The sequence below is a fragment of the Neofelis nebulosa genome, chromosome 2, assembly GCF_028018385.1.
Source record: "Neofelis nebulosa isolate mNeoNeb1 chromosome 2, mNeoNeb1.pri, whole genome shotgun sequence".
NCBI classification, from domain to species: Eukaryota; Metazoa; Chordata; class Mammalia; order Carnivora; family Felidae; genus Neofelis; species Neofelis nebulosa.
The window spans coordinates 127616658-127643976 of record NC_080783.1 but is presented as its reverse complement, the minus strand read 5'-3'; the positions used below and the strand labels follow the sequence as shown (position 1 = coordinate 127643976).

Sequence of the window (27319 nt, the reverse complement as noted above, 5' to 3'; positions counted from 1 at the left end):
TTGTAGCTGTTTGTTATAATAGTTGGTGGGCACTAAAATTTGGTATAATATCAGCTTAAAAGCACCATAAAGGAAATAAATAGCAATGCTGTTATTTTCATCTCTGGATTCACCAGCTGTGGGGTATGTACATTTTTCCCAGGGTGTTGATGGATGTGCCCTGTTCCAGTCACACCTCCTCTCATGAATCTTTTGTACACACAGACATATGTATACTTTTCAACATCTAAGACGTGCACTGAGCTCAACAGTGAAGCCTGTGGTTTGGCAAAGCTGACTGATATATGTGGACTTAGACTCACTTGCATTTTGCTGTAAGCCCAAATCACTATCCATTTTCATTTTCTAAATGATTTAGGACCTTAGAGAAGGGGCTACAGCTATTATGTGGGCCAAAATTATATTCTATTGTTTCTTTGAGCACAGATGCTCTTAAAGATCCATGGAGTTATTAGGTAAGGCAATCATGTCACAAATTTCAATGAGCTCGCAATCTCCTTGTGCTTTCAATCTTTTTGTTCTAAGTAATTTCTCCTTTCTCAAGAGAGAGTCAAAATATTTATACTACTTGCTGCCATCGTTCTTCAGTAACCTAGGCAAAATATGAGGAGATGGAAAAAATAACACTTTGCATAGTACTATCGATTGTAGATTAAAGCACATGAAAATAGAAAATTAATCATAAAACTGAAAAATATCTATTGCCCTAGCAGGTATCACTACTATGACTAATTATACTTTCTGAGTATAATATTAAATCCAGACAAATCAATAATATAAGAAAGTGATCTTTTATTACTAGAAAAGTCAATCTCTTTGTTCAATTTAAATACCTGATACTTGATCCCTATGGTTAAAAGTATCTGATGTTTAGAAAGGGTTAATTTTCAATATACTGCATAAAATAGGTTTCTGGAGATATATTCTTTACAGAAATTCATTAATTAGTAACATGGGCTGAAGTCAAACCTAAAAGCATAAGAAATTTATTTTCTCAATCTCTTTCAAGTCACCCAATAAAAGGAATATGGGTTTGGGGGCCAGAAGGACCTGGCTTTAATCATAGCTGGGTTTCTGGCTAGCTGGGAAGTCTTTGGGAAATCACTTAACCATAGCCATCTAGTTTTTCCCCTCCTAGAGTGGGATGAATACCACTTACCTTGCAGAGCTGAGAGCATCCAGGACATGGTAATTAAATGGTAATTACTATTGTTACACAGAAAGTAAATAGGAAGACACTGATTATTTATGTATGTCATATCATTTGCAAACCTCAGTAGTAATTATACAATGCTTGTAAGTAACAATCACAATAATAATGTAATCTCTTGGCAAAATCTCTGCTGCATGCCATGCAATTATTTTTTTCTAAGTATCATGCCTGTATCAACATTTAATATTCACAATTCTACGAGGTACCATTTCTTATCCTCAGTTTACAAATAAGGAAACTGAGGCACAGAGAGGTTAAGTAATTTGCTCAGTGTCACACAGCATAGTCAGGATTCAAACCCTAGCAGTCTGATTGCAGAGCTCATGCTTTAAATCACTTCATTAAAAACCTTAAAATAACCTTAATGTAAGATTAGAGCCATTCACTCGTCAAATACGTACTGAATACATAGAAAGTGCTGCATTTTGTGGTAGGCACTAGTATCCAAAACTTTGTCAAGATACAGAACCTATACCTTTTCAGGAGCTTTTAGTTTGGCAACTAGAGCATAATTATACTGTGTCAAAGTTATGATTCAAAAAGCCACTATTTCTCTGGATTGAAGAAAAAGGTCTTCTTCATATTACTATTAATAATCATACAATTCTAAAAATTATGGTACAACCATAATTTACTCACACAACAAAGCAAGGTTTCTATATTTTCCAATAAAAAAACGAATAAAGGGCCACTGCACTTTGTTCATCTTCACGTCCAGATCTTTTGAGAACAGACACAAAAATTATTCTTACGTTATTACTATAGTGTGTCTAACAGTTTACCACCAAAATGGGTCACAAAAAGAATGTCTGGTCATTAAGAACACCAAGAGTTTGATCAAAAGGTAGATCAGTGGTGAAAGCAACTCTAACAAGCAGCAAAGGAAACTAGATAAAGGAGTCCTATTTGCATGCACGTACAGAGAAAGCAATGAACATGCATATACTTTTCCTGCCTCTATTATTTGTCTGTTCCTTCCTCTTCCCCCTCATACAGTCTTCATTCTTTTTCACTGTCTTAAATACACAAACAATAAAGTAAGCAGGCTTCTGACTACCTGAAAATATGAGTTTTAGACTCAGGGTTACTCTAATTTACTCTAAGATAGAATAGTTAGTCATACCCTATCAATATCAAGAAACAATTGTGGACAATGTATACTTGTGGACAATGTATAACATATAATACATATAATGTATATAAACTAAAATGGTTTTGTTAAAATACATTAAACACATTTGTTACCCTTATTGTAACCTTAACCACTTTTTATTGAAAAGAACCGTACTGCTGCGTATGACTAATTGTGTACGTTAAAATTGGGCCAATAATCTAACAGCAGTAGGTTCTGCCTTTTATCCTTTTTTAAGGGGAAACAGGTTGTGCAGAAGCCAAGAGAGTTAGTAGAAGGAATGGAATCATTTTCATTTCAGTTTGGGTGAAGGTTATTCTGTAGAGCGATGACTTCCCCCCTGCCATCCGTTTGCCACAGACAACAGAAAGCAAAGGACAGTTAACAAAAGGGAATCAAATGGAAAAGATGTTGTAACTGATCATTAAAAGGCACTTGCACGTAATTAATATGAAACTACTGGGTTTGCAAGTAGCACCAACCCAAACAGGAACAGCATTTCCCTGGTTCCCTGTACAAAGAGGGAGAGCTCTCAGTACCCCCAGAGTGCTCACCTGATTCTCTGTGTGTCTTCTGGCAACCCTGGTGTGTGGCTGAAACTTGCAGGTATTTCCCCAAGATTTGGTTACTTCCCATCCGTCTTTTTTATTGATTGTCTGCAATTCCCTCAGTTAAAAAGCGTGCATCCTTTATATTTTTAAAGTTTACTTAGCTTTTCAAGTGCTCTTGTGGGATCTGGAGTTTTTTTTGTTTTTTTGTTTTTTTGTTTTTTTTAAGAGGAAATCTCAAGGTCCCTTGCAGTAAGGTTTCAGGTACACTGATTGGATCTTTCATATGCTTATGTACAGAACGCTTTTACATTTGCTTTTAAATTTCATCTGTTGGCTTGAAACTTCCTGGAGGAAGAAAACAGCATCCTTTTAAATTATTGCCTAATTGTTGGCATTGAATTCAAATCATGCCTCATTGTGGTGTATATCTAACATTCCAAAGGCAATATTTTCCTTCTCGATTCAATCATTATGAGATGATATCAATGATTTTCTGTAGTAAAAAAATAACGCATTTTGTGATTCATTTCACCACCCTCAGATTCTCAGACATAACTTTATTTGTGCGGTTTATTCAAACAGTGGTTTTCCTTCCGACATCCTGTAAGTAGGAACCATCTGGAAAGGTTACTGTGGAAACAGCAGGGGCTAGGGGGTGGGGCTACAGAGCAAGAGATGCCATGACAACCTTTTTCGGGTTTCCCAGGAAACATGGGTTGCTATGGGAACTGCATCAGTCAGGTCCGAATTAGTAACTTCCGCTGGAAGGAGTGTCTGCCACTTTAATCTTCTTGTGATACTGCAGAAGCTTATCTCGCAGACGCGTTAGGAATTTTGTTTGTTTCTCTCAGCAGCGCTGAAAACATCTGTTTCTACACTTTGGTAGATGTTGCTTGGAACACACACACAGAAGTTCAGAGGAATCTGTTAGTCTACCCCTTTCGAAATGCTCAACAAGCCCCAAAGAGTTGCAACCGATTAGTCAGATCAGGACATCTCAGGCATTTCCCTTCGTTCAAAGTTGTATATATCTTTAAAATTCCGGGAGGGGTTCCGAATAGAAGAAATCCCAGTCAAAAACCAAAGAAACTCACGGTGGGTTTACAAGTCATTTTTCTAATCAGACTTCTCATCCACACATCCACAGCGTAGGCAATTGAACTAAATACTCAATAATGTTGAACAGTCCATCACACTGAAGCATCCTTTAAGTACGTGCCAGCTTTACTTAGTAAAGAAACAAGTGTCTTTTAATTCTGAGGTTAGGCGGTTACTCTAACTGTTCTTTAATTTCATTTCCTCCCAGGATGTACAGCTGCTTTTTGTTTGTTTGTTTGTTTGTTTGTTTGTTTGTTTTAGAGGGTGTGTACTAGAAATCAAGTTTAAAGTAAGTTTGTTCTTTGCAATATTAGAGAGAGGGGGAGAAAACAATGGAGAGCTGAGAGAATGCAGCCCACTTGCAAAACAGACACCTGTTTCAGTATGAAGCAGTAGGGAGAGGGAAAATGAAGTGTGCGTTCCACTTCTTCATGTCCTTTCCTTGATGAATGGTCTGGAAATGTATAAAACAAGGGCATACACAGACCAAGGGGGCACGTTCCACACAATACTGAGCACAGCATGTCACTTGCATCATATATTAAACGTCAGTAAATATCTTTTTGATGTTGACACAGGAGTTGGGATTATTGTTCGTGGTGCAGGTGGCAGTGGAATTGCCCGTTTTGAAAGGGGTCTGGGGGAAAGCGCTATGGTTCATGCCCCCCTCTTCGATCACCATATACTCCGACTTACTCAGAGTCGAGTTACTCCTTGCTTTTCGGAGCTCCTCCGCCGACGAGGAGAGGTGCTGGCAACTTCCCACGTGCATGTACTGGGCTTGTTCTTCCCCTTCTGTCTCCCGGTGGTAGAAGTAATTGAAGTTGGAAACAATCACAGGGACTGGCAAAGCAATGGTCAAGACACCAGCGATGGCACAGAGCGACCCCACAATCTTGCCCCCTATGGTCACCGGGTGCATGTCACCGTAACCTACTGTTGTCATGGTTACCACTGCCCACCAGAAGGCATCCGGGATACTGCTAAAACCTGAAGTGGGGTCGTCTGCCTCGGCAAAGTAGACCGCGCTGGAGAAAAGGATGACCCCGATAAAGAGGAAAAAGATAAGCAAGCCCAGCTCCCGCATGGAAGCCTTCAGCGTCTGGCCCAGGATCTGCAGCCCCTTGGAGTGCCGGGAGAGCTTGAAGATGCGGAAGACGCGCACCAGCCGGATGACCCTCAGGATGGCCAGGGACATGGCTTGCTGTCCATTGCCCTGTCGCTCAGCCAGCTCGGTGCCCAGAGTGATGAAATAAGGGATGATGGCCACGATGTCTATCAGGTTCATGATGTTTCGCGAGAAGGTGGCTTTGCTGGGGCAAGCGAAGAACCGCACCAGCAGCTCAAAGGAGAACCAGATGATGCACAGGGTCTCCACCACGAAGAAGGGATCCGAGAAGCTGGAGGCTCCGGCGGGCGCCCCCGACGTGCTGTTGCCGGCCGCCTCGAACTGCTCCTGCGACGACGCGGCGGGGTAGTCCTTCTCGTCGCGGAACTCGGGCAGCGTCTCCAGGCAGAAGATGACAATGGAGATGAGGATGACGAGCACGGACACGATGGCGATGCCCCGCGCCGGCCCGGAGCTCTCCGGGTACTCGAAGAGCAGCCACACCTGGCGCTGGAAGTCGTGGCGGGGCAGGGGCCGCTCCTCCTCCCGCAGGAAGCCCTCGTCCTCGCGGAACTTCTCCATGGCCTCCTCGCCCAGCTGGTAGAAGCGGATCTCCTCGGAGAAGATGTCGATGGGCACGTTGACCGGCCGGCGGATGCGGCCGCCCGACTGGTAGTAGTAGAGGATGGCGTCGAAGCTGGGCCGGTTGCGGTCGAAGAAGTACTCGTTGCGGAGCGGGTCGAAGTACCTCATGCGCCGCTTGGGGTCGCCCAGCAGCGTCTCCGGGAACTGACAGAGGGTCTTGAGCTGCGTCTCGAAGCGCAGCCCGGAGATGTTGATCACCACGCGCTCCCCGCAGCAGTCCTGCTCGCCGGCGGCCGGCAGCGCGGGCGGCAGCGGCTCGTAGCGGTCGCGGTCGCAGCCTCCGCCGCCGCCGCAGCCGCCCTGCGGCGGGCCCCCGCCGCCGTCGGCCGCCTCCGGCTCCAGCAGGTGGTCCCCGGGCACCACCGTCATGTCGGGCGGCAGCGCGGGGCCTGCGGCGGGCTCGGCGTAGCCGGGGTTCACCAGGGTGTGGGCGCCGCCGCCGCCGCTCGCGGGGCTCTGGGGAGGGTGGGCGCGGTGGCGGGCGGAGGGCGGCGGCGGTGAGCGCAGCAGGCTGAGGTGCTCGTCCATGCGGCGGGAAGAGGCGGCGGCGCGGGCCGCGTCGCTCCTCCTCGCGCTCCCCGCCCCTCCGCCGCCTCCGCCCCCGAGCCGGGCCCGCCGCCTGTTGCTGCTGCTGCCGCTGCTGCTGCCGCCGCCGCCACCGCCGCTGCTGCCGCCGTGAGGCTCAGTGTGACTCTGGCGCGCTCCGCCCGGCTCCTCCGGGAGAAGCCTCCTCCTCCTCCCCCGCCTCCGCGCTCCCCCCGCCCCTCCCCGGCCCCTCCCCCGCGGGGCGCGCGCCCGCCCCTCCGCGGCCCCTCAGGATGCCCGCCCACCGCGCGGGCGCGCGCCCCGCTCCCACCCCGCGCCGCGGCCGCGGGCCCGGCCCCTCTCCACCCGCCGCCTCACCCCTTGTGGCCGCCAGTGGCCTTCGCTTTGCGCCTCCGCGTGCCTTCGAGCCCCCGGCGGGCCGAGGCGGCCCTCGGGGAATCCGGCCCCCGGTCAGTGCTCCCCTCGCGTCCGGCCCGCGAGGCTTCTCGGTCGGCCTGGGCCACCCCACCGCCCCGCGAGCGGCGTCCTTCTCGTCCTGCACGCGCCGCCTGGGCCCGCCCGGGGAGGAGGGCCCCGTGGGGCCGGGGCGGGCGAGGAGGGAGGACGGAGATGCGCCCCGGGCCCGGAGCGTGGTGGACCTAGGGAGTGACAGGCCCGGTGGGCGCCCTGGGGGAAGAGGCCAGTCTGCTGCCCACACCCTGAGCCCACTGAAGCTGGAAGACCGCCAGGCCTGGAGCGCTCTGAACAGTTTAGGTCCTCTGTGCATGAGAAGCCCAACGGAGTAATAGGTGCTGATGAGTTTCGCACCCGGAGTCTGAAGAAAATGAGTCATTAAAGGCATTCAGGGACTTTGCTGTGTAGGGAGAGACTAGTTCTCACTAATGGTAATGGCTGAGATTTCAGCCCTTGGGAAAAATCAAGGACCAAGTTCCTGGTTGCGATTGGCGAGGGCAGAGAGGTCTTTAAAGAAGAGCAAGGTTTCCTGTCGGTGGGCACAGGAGAGGAAGAGAAGAGAAATTCACATCTCGTCCGAAGTCTGTCGTGGGAAGGACTGGAGCAAGATGGGTACCTAGACCCCTCAACTTAATGTTCCACTTGCTGGCTTTGTGGTAGGGTTTGCCACGCTCTAGTTGTTACACTGGGACAACATTCAGCCTGCAATTTGTATCTCTGTTGCTTGATTTTGGCCTGGGGACAACAGTTTTATCCCCTTTGAACCTAAACTCTTTCTTGAGATTGTTGTTTCTAGACATTTTAGCAACTCCAACTTAGAGTCGACCCTAGGCTTTAGAATGCATTTTCTACTGTATCATTCAAGATATTTACAAAAGGGAACTGTTTGGACTACTCCCTCACCCATCATACCTTAGCTAATAATTCTACCGCCAGTAACTGCGATTTGTGGTCACTACTTCCCACCACCGCTTGCAACCCAGGCTCTCTAGGGCAGAGACGAAGTCTTACCCAGTTCATATCCCTAGCAACTACCAAAGTGCCTGATAAATAGTAGGAACTCAGTATGTTTGTTGAACTTCGCAATAAGCAATTCTTTGCATTTCTGTCTGCTCTGGAGTAGCAACATTTCTCCTTTCTGAACCCAGGTCCACTGGGATTCCTGGGATGAAGAGTGACGGGAAACAGCTCACGAGGTGTACATTACTCGGTTATTTCACCGAGTAATAGAGAATCTACCGAGCTGTAGATTCCACCTCTGCCTCTTCTGGGTACAACAAGCATTTATGTTCTTTACTGGCCTTTTATCTTTGACTTCACCTCTAGGTCAGTACTAGGCACTGCAGACGGTGACATGTGCTGTAAGATGGTAAAAGGAGACAACTATGTAAAACAGTCTCACAAAACTAGAACACTGTTTTTCAGCTGGTGATTAGGGTAGCGGTATAATCGATCATTCATATATTTAAAGCTAAGAATAAGACAGCCGGCTTGCTGCAAGGTTGGCTCGTAGAAAGGCAAGGACCCTATTTTTAAAGACCAAATGTTTCATGCACTTCTGTGTCTGACCTAGAAAGTGATTTATTTCTCCATTTGCAGGAATCAGTACTGGAATTAATATTAATCAATGGCAAAGGGAGACCAGAACAGAGGATGGTCCTGTGATGGATGGTCACAAGCTTCTCCCTGCTGTGAAGTATCTTTCCTTCAGAAACGACTCTTTCCATTCCTTTCATGTATTTGCCTTCTCTGGAAGACTCATTATGAGCTTCTTAGGACAGCCTTTACTTTGTATTGGAGGCCCAGAGAAGTCAGGCAATTTGTTCAAGCCCGCACAGCTAGTTAGGGGCAGAGCCGAGCCTAAAATCTTGGGCCATTTCCAAATCCAGTGTTCGCCCTACTGTATCACACTGTGAAACTCTTGAGTTGATCACTGTGAGTGCTTAATAAATATTAGATTTCTAACAGCAGCCTATTTGCTTCTGATTGCTGACTAGTTCACTTCAATTCATATTTATTTGAACCGAAAACCACTGCCTTCTGACAGCTGGTCTATTGTTTATAGGAAATGAGTTGGTGGGCGAATTCCAGCCCTGTTGGACAGCAGAACCCATCACAACAAATCAATGTCAAAAATAGCACTTCAGGAGGAATACATGCCACTTATTTAGTACCCCCAGTGGAGTAGCTCAAAGTGATTTGAAAATGTCTCATTAATCCACATGACACCCCTGCGGGATAATAATAATATTATTCTAATGTTTAAGCATAGAAATGTGGCAAAGCCAACAGCGTCTCTGAGCATGTGCAGATTTTCCTCATATTTCAAGTCCTCAATAGTAGACCCTAAATAAAACCATCAGGTTTGCAAACACCAAGGGTGAATCTTGGTTTGGGCTTTCTGTGTTGCTCTGGACATAGCTTGAGTTTCTTACTGGTCACAACAGTACTAGGAGTAGCTCGCCGACGGTCTGCCAGATGGTTAGCAGCTTCTGGAATTAGTCCAGAAGTGTTGGAGAGTGGGGCAAGGCAGGTCTAGAAGTTACCACTAATTACAATGATAGATAAATGATGAAAAAGAAACCCCGCCTGCTATGTGCAAGGCATCGGAGTAGGGAGTTTGAATGAGGAGCTTGCCCTCAAAGGACTTACATGGAGTTGGAAAGACAGGATACAAGTTTGTGAAATCTTTACAACAGCATTGTGCCAGAAATGTCACAAGCTGCCCTGTGACTATTTGGTCCCTTCTAGCCAAGCTGCTACTGGCTGTTTCTCATTCATACTAAACTGGTTCCTACCTCAAGGGACTTTGTACTTGTTCTTCCCTCTGCCAGAAACACTCTGCAGGTTTTCGCATGGCTTTTCTCCATTACTTTTGGTCTCCATGTAAAATATCTTGGGGCGCCTGCGTCGCTCAGTCTGTTAAGTGTCCGACTTCAGCTCAGGTCATGTTCTTGCGGTTTTTGGGTTCGGGCCGCGTGTCGGGCTCTGTGCAGACAGCTCAGAGCCTGGAGCCTGCTTCGGATTCTGTGTCTCCCTCTGTCTCTGCCCCTCCCTGCTTGTGCACTCTCTCTCTCTTTCTCAAAAATAAATAAAATTTAAATAAATAAATAAAAAATAAAAGAAAATGTCTCTTCATCAGGGATAATGTCCCAGACCACAACCGGCTGATTTCAAAGAGTTCCCCTTCCTTCCCCCCCTTGGTAACTTTCTAATCTCTTACCTGCTTTATTTTTCCTTACTCTATTTATTTCTTTGAATTTATATTTTCCATTTATTTGGTCACTTGCTTATTGACGATCTCCTGCACTAAAACATAAACTCCCCAATGGCAGGGTATTGACTTTTTTACTTGTATGTCACCAAAATGTAGACTAATGCCTGACACACAAGAGGCGCTTAATCAGTATGTGATGAATGGTGGAAAGAAAGGTGCAGAGCGAACGCACGAGGCATAGTAAGGTCCAGTGAGTGAATCAGTTGGCTGGTATAGAGGGGTTATTTTGGAGAATTATCTGTCCAGTTCTGGTTCTCTCTCCCAGAACCGACTAGGCTGTGCAGATATGCATTAATTTGTTTTTTAAGTGTCACTTCCTCTTTCTCTACCCTCCTGGATGGGTCTGTCCTGAACTCTGGAATTTTATTCTAAACTGCCTACTTAGATATTCTTCCTGATGAGACCCCAAGCTTAATATTTATAGCACTGAACTCATTATCTTTCTCTCCAACGTTGTTCCTCTTCCTGTTTTTCATACTTCATGCTAGAATCCAAAGTCATCCCTCAATCTCTCCTCTGCCCCCCACATCCAGTTGGTCACTAAGTGCTTTCTCTTCTCCATCCAAGTCCCTCTCGAGTTCTGTCCTCACCTCTTCATTCTCACTGCCACTGTCCCAGTCCAGGCTCTCCATTTCATAACAAGCTCCCTGCTTCCAGTCTCTCTTCTATGTATTTCATCACCAGGAAGTAGCTGAGTTATTTCCGTAAAACATAGATTTGGTCACACTGCTCTCTAGTGCTGCCGTGATGGCTGAACCCTGGTGCTGACCTGACCTTCTGGCAGCCATCTTCTGTGTTCTTTCCACACCACTTACTGGTCCTTGGACATGCCAGCCACCCCCTTGCACACAGCCATGCATCTGCTCATGCTCTAGCTCACTGGACACCCTTTCCACCTTTTACCCACTGGCGAATTCAGTCTTCAAGGCCCAGCTTAGATGTCAACTCTTCTGACACCCCCACCCTCCCAGTCAGCCATGTTTACCACCTCAAAGAAACTCAGCAAAAGTGATTATAAAGGAATTCATGATTTTCTTTCTCATCAGAAGTACTATCGCATTTTGTTCGGAGTTCCATAAGAGGGCTTTACTGTACTATAGTTAGTGTGTATGTGATGATCTGTGTCCCTATGAGAGTGTGAACTCCTATTAATAGCTAACATATTGAGCAGTGAACACACAGTAATAAGTCAGGACTCTGCTAAGCACTTTATATGCAGTAATCTCCAACAGCCTGTGGGTAGGCAATATGACTGCTGTATCATTCTACACCCGGACAAATAGTGGAGGGTGGGAAAAGTCACTTCTGCAAGATCATACAGAATTAGGACATGGCAGAACCAGGATTCGAACGAAGTCCACATTCACAAGCCCATCCCTAGACCGCCTTTGCGAGGGTTAGAGGGCTTGTCTCATTCATCTGTGTATTTCCAGTCTCCGATATTGTGCAGGTATACGATAAAGGATTTTTGAATAATATAATTTAAGAAGAACAATCACGAAGCATAAATGCTTATTCACTAAAATCTGATGGATAGACCGTGACGAAGGTGTTAGTCCTGTACCTCAACACCAAGGCTATAAAATGCGCTTTCTTGAATCTGTACCATTTTTAAGAAGAAAGATGCTAGACACAGGGAAGGGGTTATTCTAGAAATAGATGCAGATACAGGTTCTGCCTGGGGTTAAGATGGCTCTCAGAATGAACCAGCAGTCTAGTCTGTGTTCTCACATGGCAGGGTGATTTTCAGAAAATAACTTCTATTCAGAGAAGACTGGAATTCTGTCAGAAAGTATGGCAGCCGAAGAGATACAAGTATTATGTTAGGCCAAGCATTTAAATAAGTCCCGTGTTTCTTCTTAAGCTTCTGGGTAGGAGAGAGTACAGACACTGAAATACCTGCATGGCTTTTGCTCGTTCTGGTTAATGTATTGAAAAATCAGGCAGTCACACTCCTAATCATAGATGAGCTGTGCAATTAATGAGACAAGCAGTAGAGCCCTCTGTATGTCCCAATTATTTGTTGGCAGACGGGAATCTTAACATTTGTAGAGACATTTGAATGGTTTTAGATCACTGCCAAACGTATTAACTTTCTTCTAGCAAGAGGTCCATTACACGTAATACTTTCACTGTGGTTTTTCTCAAAGTGGACGTGATGAAGAATGCTTATTTATTTATTTTTTAACGTTTTTTAAAAATTTTTTTTGAGACAGGGAGAGACAGAGCATGAACAGGGGAGGGTCAGAGAGAGGGAGACACAGAATCTGAAACAGGCTCCAGGCTCTGAGCTGTCAGCACAGAGCCCGATGCGGGGCTCGAACTCACATACCGCGAGATCATGACCTGAGCCGAAGCCTGCCGCCCAACCGACTGAGCCACCCAGGCGCTCTGAAGAATGTTTAAAAATATCTAGAAAACTCCTTGTGTTTCCTCACGTTCCTTGTGTGAAGTCCTTGTTGTGAGGCTATGGGTGAACCACAATAAAATTAATTTGGAGAGATAAAAGGGGTGGTTTTAGTCACATGACTGAGTTGATATTAATGTGAACTGTTGATCATAAATTGACATGCAACTGTAAAACTTCAGCAGACATTTACAGGAATCTACTGAAATAGATCGAGGTTTTGAGCAAGGTTTTTTTTTTTTTTTTTTTTTTTTTTTTTTTGTATTGCCAATCTGGTGAAAACCAAAGCATATTTTATTAATCTACAGACAAAATGTTACAGTGTGATTACTTTGTCATTGGTTTTGCAATGACGTTGACAGAGCAACTCAACATGTCTGTCGAATGGTATTACCATTTTATTGACTTTTCATGACAATGGTGATGATATTAATGAAAGCATATAAAGGCCCACGATGAACCAAATAATACTGGGTACTGTAATGACAAAAGAATATGAATGCAATTCTTTGGGGACTTCCTCATACCTAAGAAAATGCAATGGATATATTACTTGCTTATAAAACGAATGCAAATAAAACTAAAACATGTTGTGATGTGTCAGACTTTGCCAACCGAAACATAGCTGTAAGTATTGAAAATCTGTATTTATAGTCTCCACTCAGGATAACTCAGTTATTTCCCACCCACCCCCAACTAGACAATGTGACTTCTATATATTTTTTATTTTGGATCCAATTGCAACTTTTCAAAGAGTTAAAAGTGCCCTACAAAGAACTCTTATCTTAACCATTTGAAAATAAGTTGCCAAAATTATTTGCCAATAATTTTCAAAAATAAATTGCCTATCACCCTTGAATCCTTTAGTGTGTTTTGTGTGTATTCTTGTAGTAACCACGACGACGCCACTCTAGTTGGGAAACTAACATTTTGCATTGCTACCACCCAATCCTCAGGTCCCATTCAAGCTTACCGCTAGGGCAATTCAGTTCTTGAACCAATTCTAAGCAAACTTGTCAGAATATATTAGGAAATCTCACCCTTACCCTTACTCATGGTGGTGGGTCTAGAATCTACCTTGTTGTCCTAAGCCCAAGGTGACTGGGATGCCCCTCCCACCCCCATCCCCCCATTGCCTACACACCTTCAGCCTAGTTCTGGACCCTTGCTATATTTTGCATGACAGTAGGATCAAGCCTCTACCTTAACTTGCTACTGTTCTCTCCACTTTGTTCTTTAAGACTGAAGCCCTACCCTGAAACCCAACTGGCTTGTTTAAGATTCTCTCTGCCCTTTTAGCCTTTAGTAGGCTCCCCAAACTCTGAAACCTGCCAGAGGCTGGAATTCTTATTTATGCCATATGGGTTTCTTGGAACTTCATAGCTTCTCTGACGACCAGGATTGCCATCACCAGTCCGGTAGCCCTGCATCTTCCACTGGTTTGGACCCTGTGAATAATGAGGCTTCCCCAGCTTGTACCCAGATTTCATTCTTTCCCCTAGAACTTTATTATTTTACGAGTTGACCCCCCTCCTTTGGGACTTGTCCTAAAGCTGAATTTATTCCCCCAGCTTCAAATCGCATCATTCCTGGCTTCCCTTTATATCCTTACCAGTCTACTGAGGTCCTAGAATGCCTCATGACTGAGCTACATACATTGGTATGCACAGCTAGAAATGCTTAAACAATTTCAACTGAAGCACACTGTTTATATAGTCACTCAAATGAACAGATGTATAATCACATATACTGTATATCAGTTTATTTACAGTTCATGTAAATGTAAATTGGGGATATATAATATAATGTAAATTAAGGTAAGATGATAGATAGATATAGATAGATAAAATGTCCTCATTTCCCACCCCCATCACACTCCATTTGAATTTAGGAATCCACATGTAGGAAACCGTCCTCAACATGCATGTGAACAGAACTTCCTGCCAAATGCTGTTGTCAAAGATTAGCTTTCAGAAAAAGCCTACTGTTTGAGTGTGTTTATCCATTATGTTGTTCAGAACAAGCTAATGTTAAGATGTGCTGTAGTATAGCAGAAAGGGTTTTAGCCTAGGATTCAAACTATCTGGAGTTGAAGTGCCCTTGGGGCGCCTGGGTGGCTCAGTCAGTTAAGCATCCAACTTCAGCTTAGATCATGATCTCATGATCTCAGGTCATGTCATGGGCTGACAGCTCAGAGTCTGGAGCCTGCTTTAGATTCTGTGTCTCCTTCTCTCTATGCCCTGCCCCCACTCTCTCTCTCTGTCTCTGTCTCTCAAAAATAAATAAAAACATTAAAAAAAAATAGAGTGCCCTCGACAAAACCACTTGACCTCTGTCTCAGTTTCTCACCCATACAATAAAGAAAATAATATCTGAGTCACATGCTAGGAGAGTTAAGTGAGATTATATATGCGGAAAGTACTCAATTACTGGTCTTGCCTGGAGTAGGTTCTCCGTCGTTTGTTCACTCGTACTTTCCACACAACACAATGCACAAGAGGGGGGAGTGGGTGAGATGCACTAAAATGTTCATACTTCTGATTGCAAAAGGCCACATGTGATGCAAGTCTTTTATCTGTTGTATCTCAAAATAGGACAGGCTTCTCACTTCTGGCTTTAATTAAATGTGGCCCAATAGCATCCACACTTAGCAGGACTTACAAAACTAGTCAGAGAACAAAGGACATCCTTTAGAATCAGAACTCTGGTATTCCCTGGTTATTAGTACTATCGCATCTGTTTCTTCAAAACTCAGTGCATGGCACTTAGTAGTCACTCAAAAAAATATTTGTTGAAGTAAACATTAAAAAAAAGATTATCTGGACTAATACATTCATTTTACAGATAGAATGATAATATCTGTATCTCAAGGTATAAGGAACTTCCATCCAAAGTCCAGCATTTAGTGACAGAGTCAGAATAGAATTTAATGTTACTAATTTCCAGCCAAGTTCAAAGAACTTTCATCCATACTTTTCATCTTTTTCAATGTACTCATTCACTCAGCGCATCCCTCCTTTCCTTTCCGCGATATCTATACGTGCCACACATGGGCATCGAAGATGAACGGGATGTGTGTGCTGCTTTTATGTGCCTGTGACATCCTGCCTCACCTGACCTCTTTGGACTCACCCTCAGTCCTGCCCATACCGATAGCACCTGCTGGACCCTTTTTTTTTTTTTTTTTTTTTTTTTTTTTTTTTGCATTAGTTGACTTCTCTGCCTAGATCTTGGGTTCCCTTCCTTTTCTTTCAGCCTTTTCACTCCTACAAAGTTTCTGCAGTTTCCTGACTTATCAGTTCACCCAGGAAGCAGGATTTCTTACCCAGAACTCCTCTACTTTGGACCCCTCCCTAAATCCTCAGGCAGCGAGAGGCCAAGAGGAGCTTGAGAGCCTGCCCTTTTGGTGACACATCACCTGCTGGGGAGAACATGCCGACCTCTGCCTTTAACCGCCACATCGAACAGTCTACACTTAGCAAAATCAATGCTACGTGATTCTCAAACGCATTCCAATTGGGGCAGCCACCTCAACAATGCCAGTTTAATGGGACCTGAAGTAGGTCACAAACCCTAATTCTGGTACGCCGTGGTGAGCCCTAATGTATCTGCGTGTGCACCAATGGCCGTCTGTCCCACTTCCTGTCCCGTCCTCCCACCATGCCCTACCGGCATCTACCACGCTTCTCCTTGAGAGACCAGCTCTGCTACCTGGGTCACCAACTGCTGCCTGAATCCTGCTGAGGGCCACCCTCCTAAAACCATGGCCTCATTGCCTAGCCAATGCCAAGCTGCCTGGATTTCCGCTGCTACATCAATCCCAGTGAGAATGTGACTGGACATAGTTCTTCAAGCCACGGATGTAGCTGGTCCCTCTTTCTCTGCAACCACGTTGAGGACATGCCCTTTTAGGCCAGAGCCTAGCAGGATGACAGGCTTCAGAGATGGGCACAGGGAACATTGCTTTCTTGCAACAAGGAGAATAAAACAGCAAAATCCGAAAAGAGAGATTTAATTCCTGAGTATCAATATCTGAGAGAGGTAGGAAGTGAATGTGCTGTGGCAATACATATTATTAATGGATATAAGTGCCCAGAAAACACTGGCTCATAGCTTTGGGAGATAATGCACTGCTCATCCTGACACCCTACTGTAAGGTTGATTTCTAAACAAATGGGCTGAAACTCAATTATCCATAATTCTGAAGCACAAGAGCTCTGGGCCCACCTCAGCATGAAGAATAAATTCAAAGGTGCCAACTAAAAAGAATATTCCAGATGCTCACAATTCAAATATGTAATCTGAGAGTGTTTTAAGTGCATCTCAGTACTTCAGTGCTTCGTGAATGGTCTGGCTACATTACCAACCCCAGATATTGAGAAACTGAATAGCTCTTACTTTTTATAATGCTATGTGCCTGAGTCAGAGGAAAAGCTGAGGAGGATTAGAATACTGGAATATTCCTTTTTTGGGTCAGTTGTTACTTTTAATACAGTTGTTACTGTATCCAGATAGACTTTGGAGGTTAAAAAAAACTTAAATGATATGCCATGTAAAATATATTGTAAATGGGGTCTTTTGAGTTTATTTTCTTAAGATAGCAGGCATGGGAATGGAAAATTGATGGCAAGGCCAAGAAACGTGGTACATTCAGTGTGCCAGGCTTTCTTACTTCACCTGATGAATGATTTCCGGGTTCAGTAAAGCAACATGTTTAGGAAACTCCAAAATAGATTGTTTTTGTAACCTCTCCATCTGGATCGTAGAAGCAGTGGCCATGCCTTCTTTATCATTACCTTGCTCAGTGTCCACTACAGTGCTTTCTACATAGTAGAGCCCCACAGATATTCATAGAATGTTTAATGAATTATTCGTTTCCTATATTGACCAAAGGAACACACTGATACATTTTAATATAATTTTTTCCTGCCTAAATGCAGTCTTGGCATGGTCTGCAACCACTTATATTGATATGCCCCGATTCGAAAGACCCCCCAAAAACAAACCACCAGAGTCCAGAGTCAAAGCCAAGCGGCAAGGGTCGTTTATTGCAGGTTCGAACCCGGTCCTCCGCGCACTCATTGCCGGTGACGCTAAGAGGCCCCGAGCAAGGATCTTACAGCTTCTTTTATAGACAGGCACAAACAAGTTAGGGACTTTTTGAGGTTACAGAGCTGTTATTGGTTGACATTTAAATTTGGGGCGCCTGGGTGGCTTGGTCGGTTAAGCGTCCGACTTCAGCTCAGGTCATGATCTCAGGGTCAGTGAGTTCGAGCCCTGCGTCGGGCTCTGTGCTGACAGCTCAGAGCCTGGGGCCTGTTTCAGATTCTGTGTCTCCCTCTCTCTCTGCCCCTCCCCTGTTCATGCTCTGTCTCTCTCTGTCTCAAAAATAAATAAACGTTAAAAAAAAATTTTAATTTGAACGCTCAGCAGAACTTGATTGGTTCCCGCCTTTATGTCAGACTACAACCGGGCGTGCCCTGGTTGGATTTGGGAACAGCGGGGGGGAGGAGAAAGGTCTTTTCTTTGCAGTTGTGAGTACACCTGGTAATTTTTCTCTTAGCCTCTCAATATAATTTCCTCCCATGTTAACATACTTATTTTTTGATGTTTATTTATTTTTGAGAGACAGAGACAGAGACAGAGACAGACAGAGTGCGAGTTGGGGAGGGGCAGAGAGAGGGAGACACGGAATCTGAAGCAGGCTCCAGGCTCTGAGCTGTCAGCACAGAGCCTGACGTGGGGCTCGAACTCATGAACCATGAGATCATGACCTGAGCCGAAGTCAGACGCTTAACCAACTGAGCCAGGTGCCTCCCATGTTAACATACTTATAATTTGCATCATGTTCCAGCTCTAGGTAATCTGGGACAGAGAGTGATGTGCCAGGTTAATGCCTCTTTTATACCCAAATAGAACCCTCAGGATAATAAGGTAATGGATTTGAAGCCATGCATTTCAATATGACGATAATATAAAGGCAGACTGATATCTATTTGTAATAATTTTCCCTACATCTTTATCCCCATCCACCCTTCCCCAAGACCTCATACATAGCAGCTTTGGTAAGACATTACCAATTTAGATGCCCTTATCCACAGTATGGAATTTGCATAAATGCAGTACAATCCATAACACTCCTGTACAATACAGGGTAGGGAAAAGCAGGACCCTTCTGCTCTGGGGCTAGCATATAAAGCGTTTCAGTTGCTAAGACAGATTAATTCTTTAAAGTCAGAAAACAGCCTTCAACCCCCATCAGCCCAGTTTCTGCCAAATAACCAGAGAGATAAACGCATCATCCTTCGAGGACAGAAGACATGTTGGAAATCAGGTAACTTAATTTCAAATATGAAATATATCTAATTGATTTGCAATACTGTCCCTGGTGTGCTGCCCATTGAGGATGCAATATTTGAAGGTTTCTGGACCTGTGACATCAGCTAAAAAAAAAAAAAACACCCATCAGCTGCCACTCCTTCTTAGGGGACAAGAAGACAGAGAAAGCATGAAGGATAATGACGCATGACCACGAACTCCCGTGGGCTGCTGCATTTTATCAAGCAGAGACTAACAGCACACAAACATACGATGGGGCCAATTTTGTCCTCAGCTACAACATCAACTAGTGTATGTGAAATTTTCGAGCTCTTAATGGAAACCCTTATATACAGTTAAGAACTAAACTGAGATTAGGATGTGAGCTGGTCAAAGAAGCTGTCTCTGGCAGGAGATAAACGTGTCTGTTAGCCTATCCTTATCTGGCTTATGAAATAATATTACCAAGTAGTGATTTCTTTTCTTTTTGTGGTCTGACTTCAGTCATTTTTCTCCCTAGAAACTGCATTAAGCTGAAGGAATGGAACTTCAATTAACATTATAATAATCCTCGGTGCTGATAGTGCTTTCTAAGCTCATCGCCATTAAATTTCGGCATGGTGTTTTAAAAGATGCTCAAGAGATTAAAAAATCCTGATTAAATATTTCCAGTTCTTACCAATATAAATCTGTACAGCTTAAATGTATTAACATAACTGCCAAGAATAGCAACATCCACAATAAATATGTTGGATCATTGTAAATTGCTATATTTATCTGATTTATTCTCCTAAATGTTGCCTCTGGCTCTGAAAACAAGACTGTTGGAGAGTTCTGCCTGATATAAAGGCTGTCAGAAATAATTTTGGCTAGCAACATGAGGACCAATTTATATGTCAATTATGCATCTGCCAAGTATTTAGCATAACAAATAAATATAAAATAGAATGTGAGAAGAGGTATATTGTTACAGAAGTAAAAAAACCAAGATCATACTTAATGGTTGATTAAAATGTGGTATTTGTCACGTCTCCTGAAAATTGAATAATCAGCAAAAGGTACTGATACATTTTAGTATTTACAGGTTTTATTTCATTTAAAAGTTGCGATGATGGCTTATGTGGACGCTTGCTTTCGGAGAAAGGTTTAAGTTCTATTCTACAAATGGGGAAACTGACCTGAACATTAGAGCTACCCTTGGAGGGAGTTGGTTTAATCAAAATCCTCAACTAGCTATTTAAAATGTAAAAGATTAGGAAGAATATGCTTGAAAGCATCAAAGCACCTCACACAATACAGGCTTACATCAGTCTGTGTATCTACAGTGTATATATATATATATATATATATATACACATATATATATATACATACACACACATATATGTAATATCTATACATGCCTATATATATTATATCCAAATATATATGTGTGTGTGTGTGTATATATATATATATATATATATATATAAATATATAGTTTTCTAAAAATATTATTACTAATAATATATTAATACTGTTTTCTGGAGCTCTTAAATCATTTTTATACATGGTTCCTGTTGGCCTAGTATAATTATAGTATTCTATTTTTGGCACAAACCTTCCCTAAAAATATAATGAGTGTCTGATCTTCCGAACTGACCCAAAGCTGTGCAGAGCCTCAGTCTCCTGACATTGAGTAGGACACGGCAAGCCACCTCAGCTTTAAAGACAACGGGCTTCTCTTTCATGTTTCTAAGTTTCCATGGTTGTTCCAGGGTCTCTGCCAGAGCACCACACTTGTTTTTCTGCATATATGTTTGTGACATTTCTACTCTGGAAATAATCAACTCCATTGTATTATTTTTATGAAAAGTCACAGAGTATGGACGGATAGGCAAATTTGCATGTATTCCAGTACATTTCTTTACGGCTAGTCCTAAAATGTTCTCAGGTCCTCTTTATACTATAGCACAATTAAATCATCCTCAAGTACGCACTGGGGATTACGTGCTAGGGCATTATTTTGACATCATCATCTCCAACTACACATTGTGTTTGTTGTTTGTGTGTGTGTGTGTGTTTAAAAAAATCTGTCTTTAATTTTTTTATTTATTTTTGAAGGAGAGAGAGAGAGAGCATGAGCAGGGGAGGAACAGAGAGGGAGGGAGACACAGGATCCAAAGCAGGCTCCAAGCTCTGAGCTGTGAACACACAGCCTGATGGGGGGCTCAAACCCATGAACTGTGAGATCATGACCTGAGACGAAGTCGGATGCCCAACTAACTGAGCCACCCAGGCACCCGTGTGTGTGTGTGTGTGTGTGTGTGTGTGTGTGTGTTTATAAGCCCAAATTCACTAGGCAATTTGAAAAGCATCTTCTTTGGGGGCGTGTGGGTGGCTCAGTTAAGCCATCCAACTTCACCTCAGGTCATGATCTAACAGTTAGTGAGTTCGAGCCCCACATCGGGCTCTGTGCTGACAGCTCAGAGCCTAGAGTCTGCTTTAGATTCTGTTTGTCCCTCTCTCTTTGCCCCTCCCCTGCTCGCACTCTATCTCCCTCTCTCAAAAATAAACATCAAAAAACACATTAAAAAAAAAGCATCTTCTTTTATAATATCTTTTTTAAAAATACTAAAAACCATAAGCAAAAGTATCTAAAACCTTCATTGGTGATGTCCATAACACATTCTAATTTTACTCTTGACATAAATTGCTTAAAACAAAAAATGGACAGAATTTTATATTCTCAACTTTGCCTAATATGGTGGAATAAGATATTATATGCTTCTTTTAGTTAATGCTTATGCTCCTGCTGTTGGTTGGTTGACAGATGATTTCGCTAGGGTCCCCTCCAATTCCAAGCTTTGATAGTCTGAAACCGACTCAGTGTATGTGCAGGTAAAAATCTGGAGGAGCTCTGGCCTAGTAGGAAATGCTCAGCACTCTAAGTCCAGAGACAAGGGTTTGGATCTTAGGTCCCGGAATTCCTAAATCTCTCTGAGCCTTTAATTTCCTCCTCTGTTATAAGAGGATGATAACAACCAGTTTATAAGGTGATTTTGAGGATTAAGTGAAGTAAGGCCTTTAAAGTACCTCGCCCAATGCCTCTTATATATCTAATCTGACATGCTGTGAAAGTGTTTGCCCATTTTTTCGAGAGGTAAAATCACCTCTCACTCCAGAGGATGAAATGGCCACTGGATAGAGATAGCTGTGTATCAACAGTTGGCCCTGGGTCACTTTAATTCAATATGAGTCAATGACTATTAAGTGCCCACACAGCACTTTGTCTATTACCCAGACATTTCTTCTGTTTTAGATTAACTTCCGTGGCAGCCTCTCTGACTCCGGATTCCCTGGATTTGCTGAGCTGGACAACTTCATCCCACCTGGGTTGAAGAGCTGCCTAACCAGCAGGAAGTGACTGGGAAAACTTTTCCTCCCATCTGAGGTCACTTCCACTCGAAGGAGGCCGGCTGCTGAGAAGTATGTCATCAGAGGAACAAGAAAAGAGCCTTGACACTCAGGGCCTGTCTGGAGAGAGGAGATTCACACATTCATCAGCAAAGCAGGTGAAGAAGATCACTGAGCACGGAAGGAAGATCGGAGCACGACGGAGGGTGGTTCTGTACAAAGTGTCCAGTTTAGCTAGTTGTTTCTGTCTTGCTCAAGGATGATGTGTTCCACATAGTCCATAGCTGGGAAATAAAAGCAGTGTTTGCCCTGCCTTCCTTTTCCCTTGTAATCAAGGCTTGTGGCCTCCTAAACATGTGACAAAGAGGAGAAGGAAAGTGAAGGAGAAATCAAAGCGGTCTTGGGAGGAGGGCTGAAGGGGGCTGGGATATGTGGCAAATTCCAGTTTCACACCAGGTTGACTCATTGCCAAGGAACCCACTGTTGACGAGTGTGAGATACTGTTGAGGGTTCTCAATGGCAACTGTTGCCGGTTTAGCAAAAGAGCAATGCTTCTGAAGCCAGATTTGGAGAGCAGATTTTGTGAAAAATCTAGGATTCTGCTGCTTCCCGGGACTTGGTTCTAATTTTAGTTTTGGGCTGTCCTCAATGCTCCCACCTCTCACACATTCATTCTATTTGGGGGCTTATTGTGGAGGAAGCCAGCTAATGCTATGGCCAGAAAGAGAAAAAAATAAGTCCAAATATGTATTTTTTTCTTTTTGAGACAGAAAAACAAACTCCAAATTATCTGGGTTTTATAAGTATGTTTACAGCTGTCCTTAGTCACCAACAGAGCTCATCAATCTGCTCGTCTCTGCCTACTCTGTCACTGACATCTTTTTTTTTTTTTTTTTTTCTCACTTGTAAAAGTAAATCTCTCTGCAGCTCAGTACTGGTTCCCCACCTTTCTCCCTCCTCGGACTCTGCTCTAATCCCCTGCCTTCCCAGGCTTCCTGGGGCTAATGTAAGGACAAAGGAGGGAACCAGGAGTCTAACAAGAGGCAGTTTCTGATATCCACGGATGTGGATCAGTGGGAGGGATGGCAGTGGGGGACTGGCAGCAAGGGGCAGCACCACTATGCTCCCTGCAGGTGTGGCTCCTCCTCTGAGCTTAGCATGCGTCCTCGTGAGCTTGTTCTGGACCTTCCAGGGGGCCCATCCCTTATTTTCAAAACCTCCTCTGCTGCTAGGGCTCCCAGGATCCTTAGGAGTGAGGTCTGAGGCAAGAATGAGCCTGAGACTCCTGATGGTAGGTCAGCTCTAGTCCCGATCTGGTCCTGGGGACAAGCTGGTTGTGCAGGACAGTAGATTCATCCACCCAACCCAAGTGGGGGGCTCTCACTCCTTCAGCATACGGTATGTACTGGGTCCAGTGGAACGTGTGAAGTGTCCCTAGCTCCATCTTAACGCAAAGGAAGATATTGTGAGGCCCCACACACAGCCTAGTGATGGCCGGTGGAATTGTCTGAGATGGTATTTTCCAGACCATTTGATTGCTCTGTGAGAGTATCAAAGCAGATTAAAGATAGCCCTGCTCTGTGGCTCTACAGTAACATACACGGCTTCTCTCTGCTTTGCTGTATTGCTGCCCCAAACCTCCTTTTCTCTCTGAAGTCTTCATCTTTTCAAGGATCTAGGGACCCCTTTCCTGATCAGGGCATAATCTGGGGATTTATTCTGGATTTCTCTCTGTAGTTATCTCTGGAGCCACGAGCATCTTGGCTCGGAGTTGAAGTTATGGCTGGGCACTGGGCCTTGACTGGGCCTTCCCCATGCTCAGCAGTGTGCAGCTGGCTTTGGCCAGGCTTGGAGGTTCTCCAACCAAGTACCACCCTCACAGATGGTACCATGGCTTCAGCCGTTAGAGAAGCAGTCAGGAACTGCAGGAACAGCAGTGTCCAGCATCCACAGACCGGGGGGGGGGGGGGGATGGTGGTGGCGGGAGCAAAACCAGGAGAAGGAAAAGGTTCTTGAGAGGTGGGATGTTCTTCTTTTCCAACAGGAGGGTCCATCATTTAGGCCATATTTTCCCCAATCTTACTGCACATCATGCAGCTGCTTTAGAGGACCCACATCTGATTCTGACCCGTTTGGGAAAATGCCCTCTAGAATCATTTACCGCTGCATTCCCCTTCCGTGGCTTCTTTTAACAGCTGGGCCTAGAGCTGTCATGAAGATCATAGCTTTGACTGAAACAATATTACTACTTATAATAGTTATGAGTGGCTTAAAGGGTAGGAACCTTGTGGTCAGTGTTTTGCAAAACAATGTTGTAAGGAAATTTTTTGGCAAATATTTCCAATGTAAGTTGTTGTCTCCATTTTAGAGATAGGGAAACTGAGCCTTAGGAGTCATGGAAACGTGAGGACAGAATGAGCTCATGTCTGAAAAGTGCTCAGACCACGGTAAGAACTCGATATATATCATTGCTATTAGTTTTGGTTTTGTCTATAGTCATTTGAGGATGACCTAGAGGGAAACAAAGGTTGCCATGTGGAGAGGGCCAGCTGGTTTCCCAGACACTTGTCCTTATCACTTGAAAGATAAGGACACTGGCTGGGCCATCATGGCGTCCACCCGTGGTTCTCAACCTTTGGCTTACATCAGAGTCAGCTGTGGACAGAGCTTTAAGAAATAGAGATTCCTAGGACCTCTCCTAGACCTCCCAAATCAAAAGCTCCAAAGATGGGCCTTAGAAGCTCATATTTTTTTTTTAAAAAAAACCACTTGATTAGATGATACTGTTGGGCAGTAACTTTGGGAACCACAGTCTGCGGGGGCTAACCTCCATTTTGGGTCTGAGAGAAAAAAATACAATATAGCTGATTACCTTTGCCCTTTTCTAGCGATAGTCCAATCCAAATGCCCATGGTTAGCAAGGGTTTTAAAGAAACTGTCTTATGCTTGGCTTGTTACCAGGAAATTTTCATGATCTTTCTGGAGGACCTTTTAGCGCCAAGTGTCAATGCTCCTTGGCCCACTGCTACTGGCTGATGCTGAAAAATTGGAAGCAAACTTCATGTCCAATAGAGGTAGATAAACTCACTATTTTATACGTGCACAAATAATGAAATGATATATAGTTGTGTGTTAGAACACAGTTTAAATACGTGAAAGATATTCATAATATACTAAGTGAAAGGCATCTATATACACATATATACAAATTCTTGTGTATGTGAGAAAAGATACACTAAGATGTTAACAGAATTTTCTCTGGATGATTGATTTACAAATGATTTTCTTTTCTTTTTTACTTATCTATATGTTTTTATTCTACATTTACTACATTTTACTGTCTACATATTTAAAACAATTTTACCATAAGAATATATATTGATTTTCTTAGAAGAAGTCACAAACCAGGTGAATCTCTCTGAGGTTGTATCTGGGACATTACAAGTTGTCTTTAAATACAGACTTGGGAGGGTGGGGGCGCCTGGGTGGCTCAGGCGGTTAAGCATCTGACTTTGCCTCGGGTCATGGTTTCATGGTTAGAGCCCCACGTCTGGCTCTGGGCTGATAGCTCGGAGCCTGGAGCCTGCTTCGGATTCTGTGTCTCCCTCTCTCTCTGCCCCTCCCCTGCTCGTGCTCTGTCTCTCTCTCAAAAATAAACATTAAAAAAAAAATACAGATTTGGGAGTTGTGTTACTTCTATAAATGGTGACTGTCATCCATTACTTCTTGATCTTCACTAACGCCATTCACAGGAGATAATCTTAATTTCAGTTTTGGTGTTCACAGCTGTCAACTCCTGGTGTTGTATACACAATTTAGCCCTGTGATGAGAACATTCATCCAATAAACATTTATTGAGGACTTTCTCTGTGCCAGACTTTGAGGATATTGGCTTGAATAATATATAGTTACTGCCTAAAGAGTCAGGTGGGGAGAGAAAAAAGTGTGACACAACTTATAAGTGACTTAATAGACGTGGGATTGTGAGAACTCAGAGGAGGAATCATCTCATTTTGACCAGGCAAGTTAGGGAAGGGAACTTTTCATACAGAAGGCAACTTTTCAGGTTGGTCTTCAAGAATGAGTGAACATTCAAGGGAAAGGAAATTTCCAGGCCCAGCAAGCAGGTCACACAGAGATACAGGGTTGAGAAAAGGCACAGTAGAGAATATTGAGAAGTCTGATATGGCTAGGGCTTGGAGTATTAGAAGGAAAGGAAGGGAAATAGAGCTGGAGTGTCAAATCAATACTTGATGGTAAAGAGTGTCATGGGCCATGGTGCAGAATTTTAATTTGATTTTTTTGGGCAATGAAAATTGACAGGGATTTGTAAACAGGAAAGTAGACATGATATTTTTAGGGACAAAACTCTTGGGACTACCTGGAAGATGGAGTAGCTTTGGAGAGAGGCTGGCAGTAGGAGATCATTGAGAAGCTATTGCCCATTGAAGATGAGGGATGGTAAGGTCTGGTCTAAGTCAGTGGCCGTGGGAATGGAGGGGAAAGGCTTGATTTGAGATGCCTCTAGTCAATAGAGAGAAAATTCCCCCATTCTCCCATTGTATCTTTTTCATGCATTCTAGAGATGTAAATCTCTCCCACTGAACATGATCCTGCCAACCCAAACTTGACTTGGTGCACAAGCACCTGTGTTTGACAAAACCAAGTGGATCCAAATCCAGTTTGCACTGAGTGTTTCCCAAAAAATGAGTAACTGCTGCAGTTACAAAACAAAGCCACCCCCAACTCACATGTGTTTCTGTGATTCCTTAAGATGCTGGAGGAAGATGAAAACAGTTGCCAGTGTTGGTTTTTTAAGAAAATGTCAGACCCAAAACATTCAACCGTGTTCTCCCTCTGACTCAACGTGCCTGTGGTTTTCAGTGAGGCACCTTTAGAAATGATACACTTCTTTCAGTTGAGAACTTGTTTACTCATGAAAAGCATATAACCTTCGGATCCAGACAGACCTGGATCTGTACTAATTGTGTGGCCTTGGATAAGTTACTTTATTTCTTACTTGAGTCATTTGTGAAGTGGCAATAGTTACATCTACTTTTCCAGGCTGTTGTGAGCATTACAGATACTGTACCTAAAGCACCTTGCACATTCTTGGTCCACAGAAAAAATTCAGGAAATCGCTTTTATTTAAGGCCAGGATACTTTTTCATAAGC

The 27319-nt window shown here is 43.8% G+C and overlaps 1 protein-coding gene and 1 long non-coding RNA gene across 3 annotated transcripts in view; one reads left to right on the top strand and one right to left on the bottom strand.

Annotated features, from left to right (window-relative positions):
* The window catches only part of KCNA3 (potassium voltage-gated channel subfamily A member 3), a 28301-nt gene extending 21863 nt beyond the window's left edge, over positions 1-6438 (bottom strand). For both annotated transcript variants that reach the window (XM_058716246.1, XM_058716245.1), the window contains exon 1: positions 2900-6438. In XM_058716246.1, coding sequence (XP_058572229.1) covers positions 4536-6275 — 1740 coding nt within the window. In that variant the 5' untranslated portion in view covers positions 6276-6438 and the 3' untranslated portion in view covers positions 2900-4535. The remainder of the gene's footprint in view (positions 1-2899) is intronic.
* Positions 6439-6578: 140 nt separating this feature from the next.
* LOC131504210 (uncharacterized) lies at positions 6579-13020 on the top strand. Its single transcript, XR_009257863.1, has 2 exons — positions 6579-7402; positions 8346-13020. It is a non-coding gene; the product is annotated as an uncharacterized LOC131504210 (long non-coding RNA).
* The last annotated feature ends 14299 nt before the right edge of the window (positions 13021-27319 follow it).